A 20,134-nucleotide genomic window follows, 5' to 3' on the forward strand; every position below is an offset into this window, starting at 1 on the left:
TCCAAATGTTTTGGACTGCAACTCCCATCAGCTTCCGCAAGAACCCATAATCCTCCAGGTGTCACTGAACAACAACCCCCACCAGTACATGGCCATTGGCTATCCCTGCAAGGACTGATGGGCGTTGTAGTTAAACAACATCTTGAAGACCAACGTTCCCCACTCCTAACATGAACACATATGCTTATAGGCTGTACTGTATAGTGTTGGCAAATTCAACAGCTCTGATAATACAATGTGAGGAAAATCCTTTAAAACTTGAGGTAACACCTCTTGTGTATCTGTTTTATTTCCCACCAGAGATAGCCGTTCACAGCCATATAATTGCACTGCTTGTAAATATTGCTAAATGTCTCTTGTGCATGTTTCTCTCTCTCGCTCTCTCTCTCGCGCCCTCTCTCTCTCTCTCTCTCTCTCTCTCTCATTAATACAAAATAGAAACTGTCACAATCTTAACAATTTTTCATATTTGTTGTGCAGCAGTTTACTACACAGGCCTGAATTAGTAAACCTTCCAAGCTCAGTCATAAATGTTTCACAAGAACAGAAATCTCTGTGAGGTGTTGAAACTCGCAGAACACAGTTAGGTCCACCAATAATAGTTGTATTCTGCAAAGAAGCAAGATTTATAAGAACATAATGCAGAGCATGCAATCATTTAGCAAAAGTGCTTTGAAGATACTGCAGAGGACAGAATGTCATGCTAGGAGCCATTTGAACAGGCTCTGTGTTAAAGACCTGCTGTTTATTGTCTTGAAAATGTACTTTGATAGTCTAGCTAATTATCATGTTAATTGTTCATGTTGTGTATCTCCTCATGTTGTCAGCTGATGGGGGGTGGGAAGGAATCGTGAGAACTCATCTAATTTCTGTCTTCATAGAATGGACTCAGATTTCAACCAGATACCTCCGTGAACAGCTGGCAAAGATTGCAGAATTTTATCACATGACCTCAAGCCAAGGCAGCAGCTCTGCAGCTGTGTCCCCTGAGATGGAACAAGCCCTGAAGCAGTGGGAATATAATGAAAAGCTAGCTTTCTATATGTTCCAGGTAACCTTTTCCAATAATGTGCTACTTTGTCGTTCTCCGGGGCAAAATAACAACACAGCTGATTTGTTTTTAAATCGCCTCTGCTCCGTGTCCACTGTACCATCAAACAACAACAATATGATTTCTTATCTGCTGGATAAGAAGGGGGACAACAATGAAAGCTAGGAATGCTGAATGAGGAAACTTGAAACCTCAGCAGAAAAACCTCAGCAGAAAAACTTGTAGACTTATCCAAGAATCTTCTTGTCTGAGTTTGTCTTCCTTTCTCTCTCCCAAAACGAGATACAGAAGGGAAGACCTTGTTTAGGAATGTTCAGGAGACAGTCTCTATATTTCAGTCTCAGTCTTTGCCACAGAAATCAAGTATATTTAGGCTGTTCAGTCCCTTGTAGAATCTTTCCAGATGCTTGAATGACTGGCTTATGTATCAGACTTTTTTTAAAAAAATGATTGCTTCAAATCATTCTATTGTTTGTCTAAAGTGGTTTGAATGATTGGGATGCTACTTTAATGTTGTTGGGTTGGTTTTTTTTAGTTTTAATTGGTAACTTGAGTAATGGAACACTGAGGCATATTACCAATTGCACTCTTTACTATATATATTTACCTGTGACCTTTCTAAACTTCATTGCAGGAAGGACTGTTTGAAAGACACGAATATTTAACATGGATATTGGATGTCTTGGAAAAAATAAGGCCTGCTGATGAAGAACTTCTAAAACTCCTACTACCACTAATATTGCAGGTACAGAGCATGATACAATTTTGCCACAGTTCAGAAAGCAGCTTCCAGACATGGAGTAGTAGGGCATTAAAGGTGTGATTGGTTCACATACCCAAGGAGCACGCAGTGAGAAGGGAGAGGTTTTCTCAGGCCTTCCTGCACGATCACAGCATGCAGCTGGCTTACGACATGGGAGTGTTGAGATCATCAATGCACCTCACCACCCCAGACATCATTAGTTTTGGTTAATTTGGTTGAATAATTCTGATTGGCAGATCCTATAGTTGCTGTATTGTAATAACCATAACCTGTTACCTATATTTATTGTCTTGAGTCTTTTTGGATGTGTTGGCAATATAATTTTGCCATAGTTCAAAAACCAGCTTCTAGACACAGAGTAGTAGAATATTAGGGATGCAGGTGGCGCTGTGGGTTAAACCACAGAGCCTAGGACTTGCTGATCAGAAGGTCGGTGGTTCGAATCCCTGCAACGGGGTGAGCTCCCGTTGCTTGGTCCCTGCTCCTGCCAACCTAGCAGTTCGAAAGCATGTCAAAGTGCAAGTAGATAAATAGGTACCACTCCGGCAGGAAGGTAAACGGCATTTCTGTGCACTGCTCTGGTTCGCCAGAAGCAGCTTTGTCATGCTGGTCACATGACCCGGAAGCTGTACGCCGGCTTCCTCTACCAATAAAGCGAGATGAGTGCCGCAACCCCACAGTCGGCCACGACTGGACCTAATGGTCAGGGGTCTCTTTACCTTTACCTAGTAGAACATTAAGGGTGAGATCCAATGGCAGCAGCCCACTTGCAGTGCAGGACTTCCAGTTTCTCTTTTCCAGCCTTCCCTGGCACTCCCAAAATTTGTTCCAGAAGGTGCATGCAGAGAAAATTGGGTTCACTCAATTTTGTGAGTGAACATCCATGTTGGGTATCACCATATACTTCAACAGTGTTAGAAACAGAGATGTGAATGCTAGGAGCTAAATGGTACTTCAAACCTAGGTTATGGACACAACAATGGAATGTCTAGGCATTTTTCACATGGTCTAGTCCTTCTCTTGCTCACCCCACTAATATTCTTAAGAGGGTCTCTTCTCCAGCCTTCAGAGAGTAGCTGGAAGTGGGGAGGAAGAAAAAGGTCCTCCTTTCCTTCCACTCTGCAGTTTTAATCTGAAATCTTAGGCGCAGTACTCCACCCAGAGCTCAGAAACTGCTCGCACTAATGTAATTCCCTGTCGCAAAATGCGCCCAGAACAATGGGAGTTTCGAACACTGTACTTCAGCTAAGCATTTTGTGAGTTGGTCCTGTTCTGCAGTGTTCATAATAGGAGTTATTGCAATGGTGGCATATTGTGGTACATGTTTGGATCTAATGCACTATTGATTAATCCGTTGAGTTACATCCGTACCGGCATGTGTGGGCCACGTCTTTAAAAATAAAATGCAAGGTCTTTATTAGTATGATTAATGTAAGTAGGTTTAAGATGTGGCTTTGAAACTCTCACTGCATAAATCAAATCTCAGACTGCTTGTTCCTTTGATTTGATTATGTTCATATTTGTAAGGTCCCAGGTTCAGTCCCCAGCATCAGGGTCACATGTAGCAGAGAACCTTTCTCTGCCTGAGAAGCTGGAGAACTGCTGCCAGCCAGAGTAGACTAGCCTTCCCTAGCCTGGCGCCCTGCTGCCCTGCTAGCTGGTGCTGATGGGAGTTGTAGTCCTAAGCATCTGGAGGGCATTGGGTTGCAGAAGGCTGGAGTAGGCAATCCTAACCTGGACTGACCACTCGCCTGCCTTGGTACAAAACGGTTTTTGAAATGTTGGTTGGAATTTTATCGTTTAGGATGAATGACTTTTATTTCTAAAAATGTTTTTCAGTATTCCGAAGAGTTCGTTCAGTCGGCCTACCTGTCACGCCGACTTGCTTTCTTCTGTGCCAGACGCCTCTCTTTGTTAATAAGTGACAGTCCTAACCTCATAGCTGCCCACTCACCTATTATGATGATTGGACCAAATAACCCACCTCTAGCGGTTCCAAGCCCTACTACAGCCGGGCCTGTGGTCAACCCTGCACAGCTAGTATGTTCGGATTTCCTTTCTTGCCCACAACATCGTCCACTGGTTTATGGACTCAGTTGTATGCTGCAGGTGAGGGATTCGTCTTCTTTTTCTAATGCTCTGTTTGTACACCAGGGAACAGCAGGATTTCAAAAGAAGAAGCATTTGGTACCAGTTGTTTTTAAGTTTTAGTAATAGTTCCCTCTGTCTCTCTCTGTGTGAAACTGTTACATGTTTTGGCTATGCTAGAAGAGATTAAAATTCATACTTGATGCTGATGGCGATCATTGGGAGAATAGATCTGATGCGCAATCTTCCTGAAGAGGTCTTGGTTCAGTTCTCTCCCCAGGCAGGCAGAGTTCTCTAAGAACAGCCACGATGGCTAGAATTCCAAAAAAACCTTAAATTTTCTTCTTTGTACTATGAGATAAGTACTGCTCTTGATGGTGAAGTGTGCTAATTTTGGCTGTCACTTTCATAGGACAGGGTAGGGTTCTTTTTGTATTATATGGGTAAATTGTTTGGGTGTCTATTGTTTTAAATTTTGTATATTTTATATTTTTTTTGAGTGGCCTTGAGTAAAAAAAAAAGTACCTATGAAATATATACCGTATTTACTCAAGTCTAATGCACCATCCAATCTAATGCGTACCTTAATTTTCAAAACGTAATTTGGCCAAAAAAGGTGAGCATTAGATTTGAGTAAATATGGTACATAATATCAGCGTGTCCTTCCAGTGTGTGTTCTCTTAATTGGCCAAGAGCAATAGGCCACTAATAATATATATATATATATATATATATATATATACTTTCAGGGAGAAAGCCCCGCTGAATTCGGCTTAATTTCTAGTCGATATGTGTATGACTGCTCTGTTAGACTGACTGTCTTACCTATATGACACACTTCAAATCTTCAAAGAAGCACTGATATTTTTATAATAAACAGCAATGCTTCTCCTTGTGATTACATTATAAAGGATTCTTTATTTGAACACCAAGGTATTAATTAACCAGCAAATACCGGTAGTTTTTTTAAAAAAATGTTTTGGACTTCAGCTCCATTCCAGTCCTATAGGCAGAAAGTCTGAGAAAAAGGTTTTAGGGTTCTGTGTTTTAACAATATAGCTGTCTTCCAAATTGCAATAGCTTCATGATGCATTTTGTTGGATTTGGATTTGGATTGTTTGGATCTCAGTCTGTTCATTTTTTAGAAAGAAGCTTTGAATCCTCTGTAAACTGAGCCCCAAAATAGCACACATATACTCAGTGGGGTTCCCCACCCCCCGTCTCTAGGCATGTACTGGTGTATCTTCTCTCTGATCAGATTGAGATTGGCATGAAAGAGATACAAATGTAAATTGAGCCAATCCATATTAAAATGCAACTTCTAATTAAATATGTTAAATGACATTTTAATTGGATTTTTTTTAAAGTAAACAATTTCTGATACTACTTTCATTGCAGTTTTTTGGCCATCTACCTGCATGATCTGAATTGAACTGAATTATCTTATTAAATGAAAATATTTCTATATTCTTCCCATTGCAGACAATAACTCTCTGTTGCCCAAGTGCCTTGGTGTGGAATTATTCCACAAATGAAAGTAAAAACATCAATCCTGGTTCACCTTTGGATTTACTTCAAGTTGCTCCATCTAGTTTACCTATGCCTGGAGGAAATTCTGCGTTTAATCAGCAGGTATATTCATTTTAAAATGTACACAATGCATGTAATGTGCTGCAAAGTTATGTATCCTAGGCTAGACTCATTTGGAGGACTGTGTTTATAAAGTGTGTTCATGTGAGAGATTTTCCTCATTTCTCCTTTGGAGGGAGCTATCTTTACGTACAAGTGTGTATCACCGTGATTCCTTAGCAGAATAGGTGAAAAAAAGCAAGAATAGGGTTTTGTCGTTGGATTCGACTTTCTGAGAATATTTTAGCCATTATTTATTGTTTGATTCATCTCCCCGCCAGCCCTAGCTCCTAATAATCATAATAAAAATTAATTTCATTAAAACTTTCTAAAAGCAGTTCAAAACCATTTTTTTCATCCAATGATTTCAGAATTGCCAGGAACAGTATCTTTCACTATCAAATGCCTGGGCAAATGGGAATGTTTTATCAGTTCCTCCTGAAAGTCATGGATGTGGGACACAGATGCACCTTGTAAGGAAAGACCTTCAGCAAACAGGGAACTGCCTTTGAGAAAGCCCTGGCAGATTTGATGAAGTGAACATGACCAAAGTTGTTTTTAGGATTGAAGTTGTTGAGCTTTTTAAAGGATTTTACCCTAGGAAATAAACTGCCACAGGGGCTGGATTAAACCGACCGGCGGCCCAGATTATTCCTCCAAAACAGACTTTGGACATGCCTGGTTTATGCCAACTGGGCAGTCCCTAGTGATGGCATCACTACCTGGCCTAGGAGGGCAGAGCCCTGACTGACTCCAGCTACAAAAGCTGAGGCTGCTGAACAGACACTTTGGCTGGAGTACTGTTGGGTTTTTGTTTTGTTTTGTTATTATTGTAAGTAAAGGTAAAGGGACCCCTGACCATTAGGTCCAGTCGTGACCGACTCTGGGGTTCTGGCGCTCATCTTGCTTTATTGACCGAGGGAGCTGGCATACAGCTTCCGGGTCATGTGGCCAGCATGACTAACCCGCTTCTGGCGAACCAGAGCAGCGCACAGAAACGCCATTTACCTTCCCACCGGAGCAGTACCTATTTATCTACTTGCACTTTGATGTGCTTTCAAACTGCTAGGTTGGCAGGAGCAGGGACCAAGCAACAGGAGCTCACCCCGTCACAGGGATTCGAACCGCCAACCTTCTGATCGGCAAGTCCTAGGCTCTGTGGTTTAACCCACAGCGCCACCCCCGTCACCCGCGCCACCCGCCACAGCGCCACCTGTTATTTTTGTACTCATTGTTTAAATGATTTTAAACTGCTTTCTAACTTGTGTGTTTTTAAATTTTGGGTTTTTGTTTTTTTTAATTACGGGAAGAAAGATGTGCCTCAGAAGAGAGGAGCTGGGCAGAGCAGGGGTGGCCCCAATCATATTGGTTCTGGACAAGGAGAAGGGTGTGGGGTGTGGAGGGGTGAGGCAGGCCAGGTAAGGAACACATGGCACAGGTAGTTAGCGACTGTGCTGTGTGCCAGCCCCTCCTGCAACCTGGGAAATTATGATTGTTGTTGAATGCCAGGTCGGCTCTGAGTAAGACCTCCCTCATCCGTGATTTGTTTAAGGATAAGGAGGCTGATCTCTTCTGTATCACTGAGAAATGGCTGGGTGAGCAGGGTGGAGTTGGTCTGCTTGCCTTACCTGAAAATGGATATTGTTGAGTTGGAAAGATTCAGAAAACGACAACCGAAAAGTTCAAGGGGATGAGAGCAGCCCTTCGTGCTGCCACTGTGGAGTTTTATTTATTTTTTAGTTTAAGATTTTGGAATGTTTTCAGAAGCAAGCCGTTTTTGAAAAGTGGTCCCATTTTAGTCTGTAAGATAGTAAACGGGAGATACCATACTGCTTCTTTGTCCGACGTGGTTTAATCCAAAGCTGCTATTACTTTATGTCTGTTCAGTAGTTGTTCTCTGCCCTCAGGAAACTGGATAAGCCTAGGAGAAATCTGACACGTGTTTGAGATTTGATTTTCGCAAACACTAGCCAATTACTCTTTTTCAGGTACGGGGAAAGATTTATGAAGTAGAACAGCAGATAAAGCAAAGAGGCCGTGCTGTGGAAGTGCGATGGTCTTTTGACAAATGCCAAGAAACAACTGCAGGTAAAAAGCGAAAAAAAATCAAGTTTAAAGATATATATCTGTCAGGGAACTGCCATCTGAGACGCAGGAGGTGAAGGGGTTCACGGAGGGTGAGAGAGACCATTCAGCTGAGGAGGGGACCAGCAGGGGGAGAAGTGGAGTTCCAAGGGAAAGTGAGTCGGAGGGAGGGCTCAGAGACACTTCAAGCGAGAACAGTGGGGAGGTTTCAGGACCTCCTATAGGGACACCCACTCCTCGCCGGAAACTGTCACGCCGAGAGTCCAGAAGACGCGTTTCCGTTAAGGAGCTTTTATGCTGGAAGAAGTTCCGTAAACGCCCACTGTCCGATTCAACGAGCGACTGATGGAGCCATGCTTAAGGAGCTCCGTCACAGACAGAGGTTTGTGGACTTAGCCAAACTCTGAGGGACTAGGATTTTACGCACAAGCAGCTCACCATCCCATCACAGCAATCGGACAGTCCCTGAAAGCAGCTTGTGCAGAGAGGCATCATGAGCAACCCAGCCGGAGCCGGGGGAGCAGGAGGAGCTGGAGAGGGTCCAAGCCTGGAAGAAAGGTACAGGGTGTTGGAAGTCCAGCTAGCACTGCAAACGGCGAGGCTAGAGGAAAGGAGGGCGCAGGATGCAGAAAAGGCAAAAGGCGCTACACTAGCAAGAAAGATGCCAGGTTTGGTGCAGAAGTTTGGGGGGGACCCCAGGAACTACCAAGCCTTTAGGACAGAGATGCAGTATGCTCTCGAACTGCAGTTTAACGACTTTCCCGACGAGGCATCGCGAGTGGCGTTTGTGATTGGCCATCTCGAAGGGGGGGCGAGAGACTGGGTTAGACCCCTGATGGCAGGGAATAGTGAAATGCTGAAGGACACGAGGAAGTTTTTTCGCGCCATGGATTTGATGTTTTCCAGCGAGATTGAACAGGGACTGGTGCGCAGACAATTGATGGCTTGCAAACAGGGTAGCCGATCGGTTCGTGAGTACTGGACTGAGTTTACAATGTTGATACATAAATTAGGGTGGGACCTATCGGCGGAACCCATTCAAATGCTCTTTGAAGAGGGGGTTTCTTCGTCGGTGAAAGACGAACTTTCCCGAGCGCCCAGGGCGGAGTCTATGGACCAGCTGACCAAATCAGCGCTGACCATTGGAGCGCGCCAGGAGGCAATGTTGAGTTTCTGTTAATTGGTTCTCATGGGAAACTTACAGATTCTGGCTTCACACAATTAACTCAAGGCAGTGTCAATTTACTCTTGGCAGAAAGCCAAGGTCTGCTTGACCTAGAAACTACTTACTCTGATTGGTTAACGACCAGCACTCAACTCTGTTATCTAGGGATTGCTAGCACAGTGTGGTGTGTGTGAGGTGTGTTAGGAGTGCTGTGTATGGTTTAGAGAGAGAGAAAGAAAGGATTTATTTTGCTTTGTTTTGTATGCAGAAACTCTGCTGGTTTTATTTTTTCCTTTTAATAAATCCTGTAAATAGTTATTCTGAGTCTAGCTGACTAGTCATTTCCACCTCAACTAGCTTCTTCGCTGTGCAGGAAAACTCTGCTACGTTTGGGCTAAAGCCATTAGAGCTATGCCTGACACTTCAAAGTTCCATGAGGTTATGGGTATTGTGCTGCCAGCCTGAGTTGTGGTGGTGTCAGCATCAACGGCGTTGGTTCCAGTAGTTCCAGAAGTTGTTGTTCCTGTTGGTGCAGCAGATGGACACTGGCTGGTTCCTGACTGTGGTGAGCTGGTGACGCAGCGGACACAAGGACAACAGCTGCAGCGTGTGAGTGCTGGGTGCTGTGGTTCCTGTTTTCTCTCTCGGTGGTCGTGAGTAGCTGGTTCCGGGTTCCAGGGACATCGCTCTCAAGATGGCCTCACAACCAGTTCAGATGGCTTTTGAGCGTCTGAATGACTCCAATTACTTGCTGTGGTCGGAACGCATGCAGGCAGTGCTGCAGAGGGATCGTCTCTGGCAAGTGGTGAGCAAGTTTCCTGCGAAGCCTGATGATGAAGACCTCGATAAAGACCAAAGAGCAAGGGCCACAATTGTCTTGGGGCTGGAAGATTCCCAGTTGCCGTATGTGAGGGGAATCAAGACAGCTAGAGATGTGTGGCAAGCACTTAAAGAACTCCATGTGCGTGAGACAGCGGTTTCCAAGCTGTTCATTCGCAAGGCATTGTACAAGGCAATGTTACAGCCTGGGGTTACAATGCAGGAACACCTACACAGTTTACAGTTAAAGTTTGCTGCGCTACAGGAAAGAGACTGTGCGTTAGACCAGCAGGAGAAGGTGGCTATTATTTTGAGTTCTCTCCCGGAAAGCTGGGATAATTTAGTTTTGTCTCTAGAAGGCATACAGGAGCGTGATTTATCAATCAGTTACGTTACTGGGCGTTTGATTGAAGAATGGCAGAAGAGGCAAGAAAGGTCGTTGGCTGCAGAGGCTTCTACAGGCGGGCGGTTTGGAAGGAGTTCTCATGCCGTGCCAGGGGTGAAGCAAGAGCAGCGTGCCGGTGAGGAGTCTGCGTTTGCTGTTAGGCGTTGTTTTCGATGTGGGTCTTCAGCGCATCTAAAACGACAATGTCCGGAGTTGGTCAAGTCTCAGTGGCCGGTGCAGGAGCAGAGACGAGATCAGCAGCAGCAGCAGCAGCAGCGGAAAAAGAAATTCTTCAAACGAAAACAGTCGGCTCAGCTGGTGACCGCCAAGGTCAAGATTGCTGATGAGAAACAAGCTGTCTGGGTGGTCGATTCGGGAGCGTCTCGGCACATCGTAAATTCAGATGAATTGTTTGTTTCCAAGAACTCAGCACAGCGCAGCCAGGTGGCTCTAGCAGACGGAAGTACTTCCGAAGTGATTTCGGGGGGTGCAGTTTTTGTTCCTTGTCTTCGTGAATGCCTGCAAAATGTACTTTGTGTGCCTTCATTAAGGAGCAATCTGATGTCTGTAGATTGTTTGCTAAAAGCTGGGTTTAAAGTGCATTTTGAAGGAGACAGTTGCATTCTTAAGAAGGCTGGTGAGATTTTAGGCACTGCTAAGTCAGAGGGAGGCTTGTTTTGGCTTAAAGCAGGATCTCAAGTTGCAGCAGTAGTCAGTAAATCTCAGCCTGCAGTGAATAACAAAGCTATACATGACAACTGTGTGCACTTATTGCATAGGAAAATGGGGCATGCTGGCTGGAAAAGTGTACTAAAAATGTCTGAATTGGCTGATGGGGGTAATTTAAAGAGTTGTAACAAGTACCTTGATTGCAATGTTTGTAAAAAGGTTAAAACCCACAGAGTCTCTTACCCCAGAAGTGACAGAGTTAGTGAGTCACCGCTACAGCTGGTTCACATGGACGTAATTGGTCCATTTGCTGTAAGCAGGGGTGGATCGCGTTTTTCATTAACAATTGTGGATGACGCCACGCGTTATTCTTGGGTTTTTCCCATGAAGAATAAGGGTGACGTGTTCACTAAGTTTAAAGGCTGGGTGGCCTCTGTGGAAAGATTTCTGTCCATTAAACTCAGAAGGATTCAGACGGACAGAGGTGGCGAATTTATGTCAAATGCTTTTAGAGATTGGTTACAAAAGCGTGGCATTGGGCATAGAAAAACGAACGCTTTTTCCCCAGAGGAGAATGGCGTTGCAGAGCGAAAAAAACAGATCTTTACAAGACATGATGTTTGCCATGCTTGATGATGCTGATTTGCCCATGTCTTATTGGGGGGAGAGCATGCTCACCGCGTGTTATCTCCAAAATAGGCTCTTTCATCAAACAATAGGTACAACTCCGTACTTTAAATTGTTTCAGAAAAAACCCAAAATTGACCATTTGCATGTGTTTGGATCAAAAGCCTGGGTGTTAATTCCAAAACAAATGAGGAAGAAGGGAGATCCTAAGACCAAACAGTTAGTGTTTGTGGGTTACCAGGAGCTGGGAAAAGGTTTCCGCTTTGCTGAAGGGACAAATGGCATTGTGATCTCCAGGAATGCCAGTTTTTGTGAACATAGTGGCTGGGAGAGACTACATGCCAATACTGAGGTTTGGTTTGAACCTTCCCAGGAGCTTCATGACTCTGAAGGTAAACATAGAGAATCAGAGTCTGAGGGGGAGGAAAGTTCAGATAAGAGCTCTCAAGAAAGTGGAATTAGCCAGAGACCATTTGCTAAGCAACAAAAGAGAGGTCGTAGTTCTGAGGAGGAAAGTGGGTCAGAAGAAAAATTTTCTCCCAGAAGATCTAAAAGACAAAACAAAGGAGTGCCTCCGGTGCGTTTTTCTCCAGATACTGCAAATGTGTTTAGTGTAATTGCAGAGCCCAAGAGTTTTCAGGAGGTGTTAAAGTTACCAAAAGAGGAGGCAGAGCTCTGGAAGCAGGCAATGGAGGAAGAGATGTCCTCTCTGAATGAGCACAAGGTCTTTACACCAGTAGCAGCGCCTGAAGGGGCAAAGACTTAGGCCCGGTTAGGACATATCTAGGGTTGGAAGTGTGCTGGGCCCAAGATGGCAGCTGCCTAATTAGTCAGCAGAACAAAGTTAAACAACTACTGACTACATACAGGATGCAGGATTGCAAAGGGGCAGTGGTGCCTATGGATCCAGGTTTCATAAAAACACTTCATACAGATGAGAGTCCTGAATTTGAACATCCTGATGTATATCATTCTGTAATTGGAAGTTTATTGTATCTAGCACAGTGGTCCAGACCTGATATTAGCTATGCAGTAGGCATATTAAGTAGATTGGTCTCAAAACCCACACTAAATGCCTGGAAAGGGGTAAAACAAGTTCTGAGATACCTCAAACAGACAATTGGCTATATGTTACAATTAAATTCTTCAGAGGATGAAATGTTGAATTGCTACTGTGATAGTGACTGGGGAAATTTGCCAGATAGAAAATCTGTCACAGGACTGGTCATAATGGTCGGTGGAGCTTTAATCAGCTGGCGGTCACGCAAGCAAGACGTTGTAAGTGTGTCATCAACGGAATCAGAGTACGCCGCGTTGAGTGAATTGTGCAACGAGGTGATTTATTTCAAGCATTTGTTAACAGATTTAAATGTAAATTGTGGAGAACCAGTACAAGTTTACATTGATAATCAAGCTTGTATAACCTTAAGTAAAACAGAGGGTTTCAAATCGCGTTCCAAACATATCTCTGTAAAATACCAAAATGTGCGTTGCTGTGTACAAGACAATGTAATCACCTGTACTTATGTATCAAGTGAAGAAAATGTAGCAGATGTGTTAACTAAACCATTGGCAAAGGTAAAGAACAAACGAATGTGCAAGGGTTTAGGTTTGCTGGAAAAATAATCTCCTACATAGGTGTATTTGATGTTAATTGTCCAGCAGAATCTGTGAGGGGGTGTTGAGTTTCTGTTAATTGGTTCTCATGGGAAACTTACAGATTCTGGCTTCACACAATTAACTCAAGGCAGTGTCAATTTACTCTTGGCAGAAAGCCAAGGTCTGCTTGACCTAGAAACTACTTACTCTGATTGGTTAACGACCAGCACTCAACTCTGTTATCTAGGGATTGCTAGCACAGTGTGGTGTGTGTGAGGTGTGTTAGGAGTGCTGTGTATGGTTTAGAGAGAGAGAAAGAAAGGATTTATTTTGCTTTGTTTTGTATGCAGAAACTCTGCTGGTTTTATTTTTTCCTTTTAATAAATCCTGTAAATAGTTATTCTGAGTCTAGCTGACTAGTCATTTCCACCTCAACTAGCTTCTTCGCTGTGCAGGAAAACTCTGCTACGTTTGGGCTAAAGCCATTAGAGCTATGCCTGACACTTCAAAGTTCCATGAGGCAAGAGCCTTGGAGAAGCGGGAGGGGAAAGGAGAGCGTTGGAGGGATTTCCGCATTCCAGAGATTCCAGAGCCGAGTTTCCCGCCAGGAGAGCCGATGGAAGTTGGAACAGCGCGCGCGCGCGCAGTTTCAAATTCCAGTGAAGGGAGGAAGAAGGAGGAAAAGAGCGCCAAGAAATGTTATCTGTGCCAGCAGCCAGGTCACTTTGCCAGAGTCTGCCCGCAAAGAAAGGAATGGCAAGGGATGGCGGGAGCTGTTGGGGGGAAGGAGGAGGGAGTCCAGGAGCCAGTAAAAGCCAATGCCTGGCTGCCACCGTCAGGGCACTGCAGCCAGGCCAAGGAGCAGTAAAAGTGCCCACTCCGGAACCTCCAAGACCAGCCCTAGTAATAGAGGTGTTGCTAGAGCTGGCAAACGGATACCCACTAAAGACAAAGGCGCTGTTGGACTCAGGCAGCTCCTGTAATTTTATGAGTAAGGAGTTTGCAGCTGAACACCAGATACAGATACTCCCTTTAAGCAACCCCCTGCAGGTGACCACGATCGATGGGAGGGAGCTGTTGGGAGGAGAAGTTAGCCTACAGACCGTCCCAATGGTTATGAGGGTGGCCAGGCACACCGAAAGGATAGCGTTCAATGTGGCCACCCTGGGAGGGGCTCCCGTCATTTTGGGAATGAGCTGGCTAGCGTTGCATGACCCGCTAGTGGGCTGGCATCAGAGAGTGGTCTCCTTTGGGTCAGCACATTGCCTGGAACACTGCAGAGAAGGAAAGGTGCCAGAAGGGGCAAAAGCCTTTCTAGCAGGGACGGAAGTGGCGGATAAAGGGAAGGTGCCCAAACAATACGCTGACCTGAGCAAGGCAAGGTCTTCAGCGAAAGGGAAGCAGATAAACTACCACCGCATAGAGACTTTGACTGCCAAATTAACCTGGTCCCTGGGGCCCAGCTCCCTGTGGGCAAGCTGTACGCCATGTCAGACAGGGAAATGCAGGAGTTAAGGGAGTTTATTGATAAAAACCTGAAGAGGGGCTTCATCAGAGAGTCCAGAGCAGTGGGGGGGAGCCCAGTGTTTTTTGTGGACAAAAAAAACACGGATAAACCCAGGCTTGTAGTGGACTACCGGCGGCTAAATGCCGTGTCAGAACCAGTGACTTTCCCCATGCCCAGGATTGATGACATTTTGACCAGTGTGAGGAAGGGAAAGATATTCACGAAACTGGACCTGAGAGGGGCATACAACCTGATACGAATAAGGAAAGGGGATGAATGGAAAACCACCATGTTCACCCCTTTGGGGGCTTTTGAATATCTCGTTATGCCATTCGGATTGCAATCAGGCTCCGCCTGTTTTCAATCGCTCATGAACCATGTCCTGGGACCTTTGCTCTACAAGAATTGTGTGGCCTTCCTCGATGACATGCTGATATATTCAGAGAATGAGGAGCAGCATGTAAAGGATGTCAGGGAAGTGCTGAGCCAGCTGCAAGCAAACCAGCTGTGGGTGAAATTGGAGAAGTGTCAGTTTCACACCAAGGAGGTGGAATTCCTGGGGTACCGCTTATCAGACAAGGGATTAGCCATGGATCCAGGCAAGGTCCAGGCGGTGCTGGAATGGAAGACACCGAAAACGAAAAAGGATGTGCAAAGGTTCTTAGGGTTTGGGAACTTTTACCGTAAATTCATCAAGAACTTTGCCCACTTAACGGCTCCCATCACGGACTGTCTAAGCAGCAAGAAGAAATTCGTTTGGACGGCGGAGGCGGAGCAAGCATTTGAGGAATTGAAAAGGGCATTCGCTTCGGAAGAACAGCTCCTGCATGTGGATTTACAAAAACCCATGAGAGTGGAAACTGATGCCTCAGACCGGGCGGTGGGGGCGGTGCTGCTTCAGCCAGGGAGCAATAAGTCGGAATGGAGACCGTGTGCCTTCTTTTCGCGTAAGCTGAACAAATCCGAGAGGAACTACACCGTATATGACCGAGAACTACTCGCCATTCACGAAGCGTTCCGGAGATGGAGACATTTACTAATTGGCGCACAGCATAAGGTGCAAGTGTGTACGGACCACAAGAATTTGGAGTATTGGAGAACGGCACGAGTGCTCAACCAACGACAAGTGAGGTGGGCCCAGGAGTTCTCCAAATTCCATTTTGAAATCTGCTATGTGCCAGGTCCAGAAAACATTAGAGCGGACGCTCTCTCACGCAAACCTGAATATTTGGAGGGGGAGGGAGCGCCTGAAGAGAGACATATTATCCCAGAGGACCACTGGGTGTGTGGGGCGGCCTGGGTGGGGCAAAGAGAACTGGTAGAGGGAACGGTAAATGATGAATACGCCCAGGATAAGCTCAGAGGTTTAAGGAGAGAGGGAGAAGACCCCGGAGGTTTTGAAGAAAGAAACGGGGCATTGTATTACAAAGGGGCACTATATATACCCGAAGGGGAATTGAGGGGGAGAGTACTCAAACAGATGCACGACAACCCCACAGCGGGGCATTTTGGGCAACACAAGACCATGTGGTTGGTGACCAGGGAGTTTTGGTGGCCCAAGGTGAGGGAGGATGTACGGGAGTATGTGAGAAGGTGTGACCAATGCCAGAGAGCCAAAGGAGAAAGGCGGGCGCCAGCGGGGTTATTAGAACCGTTACCCACACCAGAACGACCGTGGGAGGCGGTATCGATAGATTTTATGACTGATCTGCCCAAATCCCAGGGGAAAACCGCCATACTAGTCGTAGTAGACCTGTTAACTAAGATGGGTCACTTTGTAGCTTGCTCACATGCAGTCACGGCGGAAGAGACAGCGAAATTGTTTGTAGAACATATTTTTAGGCTGCATGGCGCCCCTTTGAGGGTGGTCTCCGACAGAGGGAAACAGTTCACGTCCAGATTCTGGAGGAAACTTATGAGCTTGTTGCACGTAGAGGTCAACTTTTCGACTGCCAGGCACCCTGAGACCAATGGGCAGGCGGAGAGGGCAAACGGTATCCTCCAACAATACCTGAGGTGTTATGTCAATGACAGAGAGAACGATTGGGTCGAAAAGTTGGCGCTAGCGAAATTTGCTTACAATAATGCAGAGAATGTGTCCACCGGGATGAGCCCCTTTTTGGCTAATTATGGGTGCCACCCCAGGGCGTTTCCAGGGGGAGGAGGGGAGAGATGGAGTGTCCCGGCCGCTGAACATTTTGTAGAAGAGATGGAAGCGATCCATCGTCAACTCCAACTCAACTTAGAAAGGGCCAAAGAAGAATATAAGAGGCAGGCAGACAAGAGCAGAAGGGAAGGTGAAACCATTAGGGTGGGGAGTCAGGTCTGGCTATCAACCCAAGGGTTGCCGTTCAAGGGGGGTTGCAAGAAATTGAGACCCAAAAGATTGGGACCATTTGAGGTCATCCAACAGGTCAACCCAGTGGCTTTCAGACTCCGGTTACCGAACCACATGAAACTGCACCCAGTTTTCCACAGGTCATTACTGTCACCATATAGGGGGGAAGGTGAAGGGGTATCCACACGGGGGCCAGCCATAGAAGAAAGGGAAAGCAGCAACCATGTGGCGGAAATCATCGACTCCAGGTGGAAGGGTAATCAGGTGGAGTATTTGGTCGCGTGGGAAGGGGAGCCGGAGTCGGAAAACACCTGGGTGACGGCAGAGGAGGTCCGTGACGAGATCTTGATCGAAACGTTCCACCAAAGGTTCCCCAGGAAACCTCAGCCAGTAGCGAGGTTCCGGAGGGAGTACTTTGGCACCACCGACGATGAGGAGGAACTGGAAGGATTCAGGGAATCGGAGTTGGAAGAAGGAACAGACTCCGATGAGGAGGAGTACTTGGAAACCAGAAACAGCAACAGGTGGAGGGAAGTGTTCGAAACTTCGGAAGATGAGGGAGGTTCCTTCAGGGGTTTTGCTCCCTCGCCTCCCGCAGAAGAGGGGAGGGAAGGGGGTGAAGGGGGCCCTGGAGGGGAGGTGGATGTCAGGGAACTGCCATCTGAGACGCAGGAGGTGAAGGGGCTCACGGAGGGTGAGAGAGACCATTCAGCTGAGGAGGGGACCAGCAGGGGGAGAAGTGGAGTTCCAAGGGAAAGTGAGTCGGAGGGAGGGCTCAGAGACACTTCAAGCGAGAACAGTGGGGAGGTTTCAGGACCTCCTATAGGGACACCCACTCCTCGCCGGAAACTGTCACGCCGAGAGTCCAGAAGACGCGTTTCCGTTAAGGAGCTTTTATGCTGGAAGAAGTTCCGTAAACGCCCACTGTCCGATTCAACGAGCGACTGATGGAGCCATGCTTAAGGAGCTCCGTCACAGACAGAGGTTTGTGGACTTAGCCAAACTCTGAGGGACTAGGATTTTACGCACAAGCAGCTCACCATCCCATCACAATATCGGATAATGTAGAAACTTTTATTTGTTCTGTTTTTTTGTTTTCTGTTTTATAAGACGACAGTCAATACTATATAAAGAATTCTTTGGATTTCACAATGTAAATATACTCTTTTCTGTTCCTCTGTCTTCTAGGGGTGACTATCAGCCGCGTTTTGCACACATTGGAGGTTCTGGATAGACACTGCTTTGATCGATCAGATTCTAGCAATTCAATGGAAAGTCTTTATCACAAGATTTTCTGGCCAAACCAGAACAAGGATAGCCAGGAGGTAACTGCATTTCCCCTCCTTCTAAGTTTATAAATGGTTAAAGACTCATTTTCTCATTCTCTTCTTCACCAACATGATTGATTGACATTTGAAGCATCATAATAGTGTGTGTGTGTTCAAAATATTTGCATCCTGTCTACTGGCCAGTAGCTTTCAGTGAGGCAGTTAATGCTACTTTCTGTTTTGATCATTCTCTTGAGTGGCACACTACTCTGTTTCTAACGTGCTGTGACACAAGATTGCCCAGAAGTCGTGTCTTTGATGGTTGTGAGAGATGTGTACCTGCAAATTCCTAGCAGTGTTTCTTAGCTGCTCTTTCTTACATTCACAGTAAATTTTAGGGCTGAGCCAAAACCAGGAAGGAGGTTATCCCAGAAGGGCCAAAAGATCAAAAAGAGTTAAATAGTTTATGCACTTCGGTTAATAGGAAATGCTGCACATTCTACTGCATATAAATTCCCATCTTTTCAGTAATTTGGCATTGTTTTACACGACGTTCTAGTTAAATTACGTTTATAGAACTGTTGCCGCAATAACTATTGTACATTAACAGGTATTTAGAAAGGTGCAATTATACACACGCACACACATATTTATATAGGTGCAGGAGAGAGGAAGAGACAAATGCAAGGATTTATAAGTTCCTTTATGTATTTACAGCTAAACATCTATTTTTTAAAAAAAATCCACCAACACTAATATCAGCACAATGTGTAAAAAATATCCATTGAGAATCATTTGATCAGCCAGTTGACATATTATGGCATAGCTTTTAATGTTATAATGTGGTATAGCTGATCAATAAAGCTAATATTACTAAAGCAAAATTTGGATGGGTACACTGGTACAAAATAACCAACAAACCAAAGATTAAGGTAGGTAGCCGTGTTGGTCTGACACAGTCGAAATAAATTTAAAAAATTAAAAAGTTGTCCAGTAGCACCTTAGAGACCAACTAAGTTTGTTCTGGGTATACAAACTTAGTTGGTCTCTAAGGTGCTACTAAACCAGAGATTGTTATTGACAAGTAAATCTAAATACATATTAAGTTGTATATTAAGTTCTGCTTTTACAACTAATAGTTCATGAAAATTTCTGTTTGTTTCCCACTACCTGTAGGAAGTTTAAACAAACTTCTGTCTCATACTTTTCTCCTTTCTTTCTTTGGGTGTGTCTTTCACGTGCCTTCCCAACACCGTTAATTTTGGAAGGTGAAAAGTGCTGGGGTCCACTCTGCCTTTCCACTCCCTGTCTTATAGTGCCCTTTAAGTCTCCGTATTCTTGTTCGCTTGCTTTGGGGTTTTAGAGTTACTCTCCACCATTACAGTGTGCTTATATGCTGAGAAAGATAGGAAGTGATTGGTTTCTGTTCCATGTTCTCTGCAGCTGCTGGTTTTCTGTGTTCGCTGACTTGCATCTGTCACAGCAAATGCTATCTTAACTTGCCTGATCTGTGAAGGTTGCTGAAAAACTGTGTATTAATTTAATGTGTTTGGCTTGCAGCTGACAGAACAAATGCTGTATTTGTAGATCTGCTTATGTTGGCTCTGTTGACCACAAACTACTGTGCTGTCAGACCAACTCAGCTGCAGAGGAAGTAACAATTTTAGAATGTTTCAAAGGAACTATGCCACAGCTGATTGTCTGAAAACTGAACCATTGTTGGCTTTGGTGTGTGTGTATATGTGTGTGTGTGTGTGTGTGTGGGGATGTGGGGGAAACAACAGCTCTCTCGAATCATTAAATGATAAATGGTCAGGAGGAAAGTTGCGAACTTCCTAGTGAATAACTCTAAATGAGATTTCATAATCGTTCATTTATAAGAACATAGGAAAATCCCCACTAAACCAGGCCTCAAAGCCCATGTATTCCATTGTCCTGTACAGTGACCAACCACATGTCTGTTGGAAGCCCCACAAGCAAGACCTGATCCTAACACATTCTCCTCACTTGTGGTTCCCCCCTACTTGTATTCAGAGTTGCATGTCCAGGTCCCCAAGCCACACACATCAATTTTGGTTTGGGTTTTCGGCACGATTTTGGCCACAGCTTTATTTAAATACATCCAAGTGAGTGGTTGCTTA

The 20,134-nt window shown here is 45.1% G+C and overlaps 1 protein-coding gene across 5 annotated transcripts in view; it reads left to right on the forward strand.

Moving 5' to 3' along the window:
* Positions 1–20,134, forward strand: part of MED12L (mediator complex subunit 12L) — a 187,995-nt gene that overhangs the window by 18,317 nt on the left and 149,544 nt on the right. For all 5 annotated transcript variants that reach the window (XM_053390283.1, XM_053390285.1, XM_053390286.1 and 2 more), the window contains exons 5-10: positions 882–1,051; positions 1,686–1,796; positions 3,654–3,923; positions 5,385–5,534; positions 7,520–7,619; positions 17,914–18,050. In XM_053390283.1, coding sequence (XP_053246258.1) covers positions 882–1,051; positions 1,686–1,796; positions 3,654–3,923; positions 5,385–5,534; positions 7,520–7,619; positions 17,914–18,050 — 938 coding nt within the window. The remainder of the gene's footprint in view (positions 1–881; positions 1,052–1,685; positions 1,797–3,653; positions 3,924–5,384; positions 5,535–7,519; positions 7,620–17,913; positions 18,051–20,134) is intronic.

Source organism: Podarcis raffonei, chromosome 5, assembly GCF_027172205.1.
Source record: "Podarcis raffonei isolate rPodRaf1 chromosome 5, rPodRaf1.pri, whole genome shotgun sequence".
Classification (NCBI taxonomy): domain Eukaryota; kingdom Metazoa; phylum Chordata; class Lepidosauria; order Squamata; family Lacertidae; genus Podarcis; species Podarcis raffonei.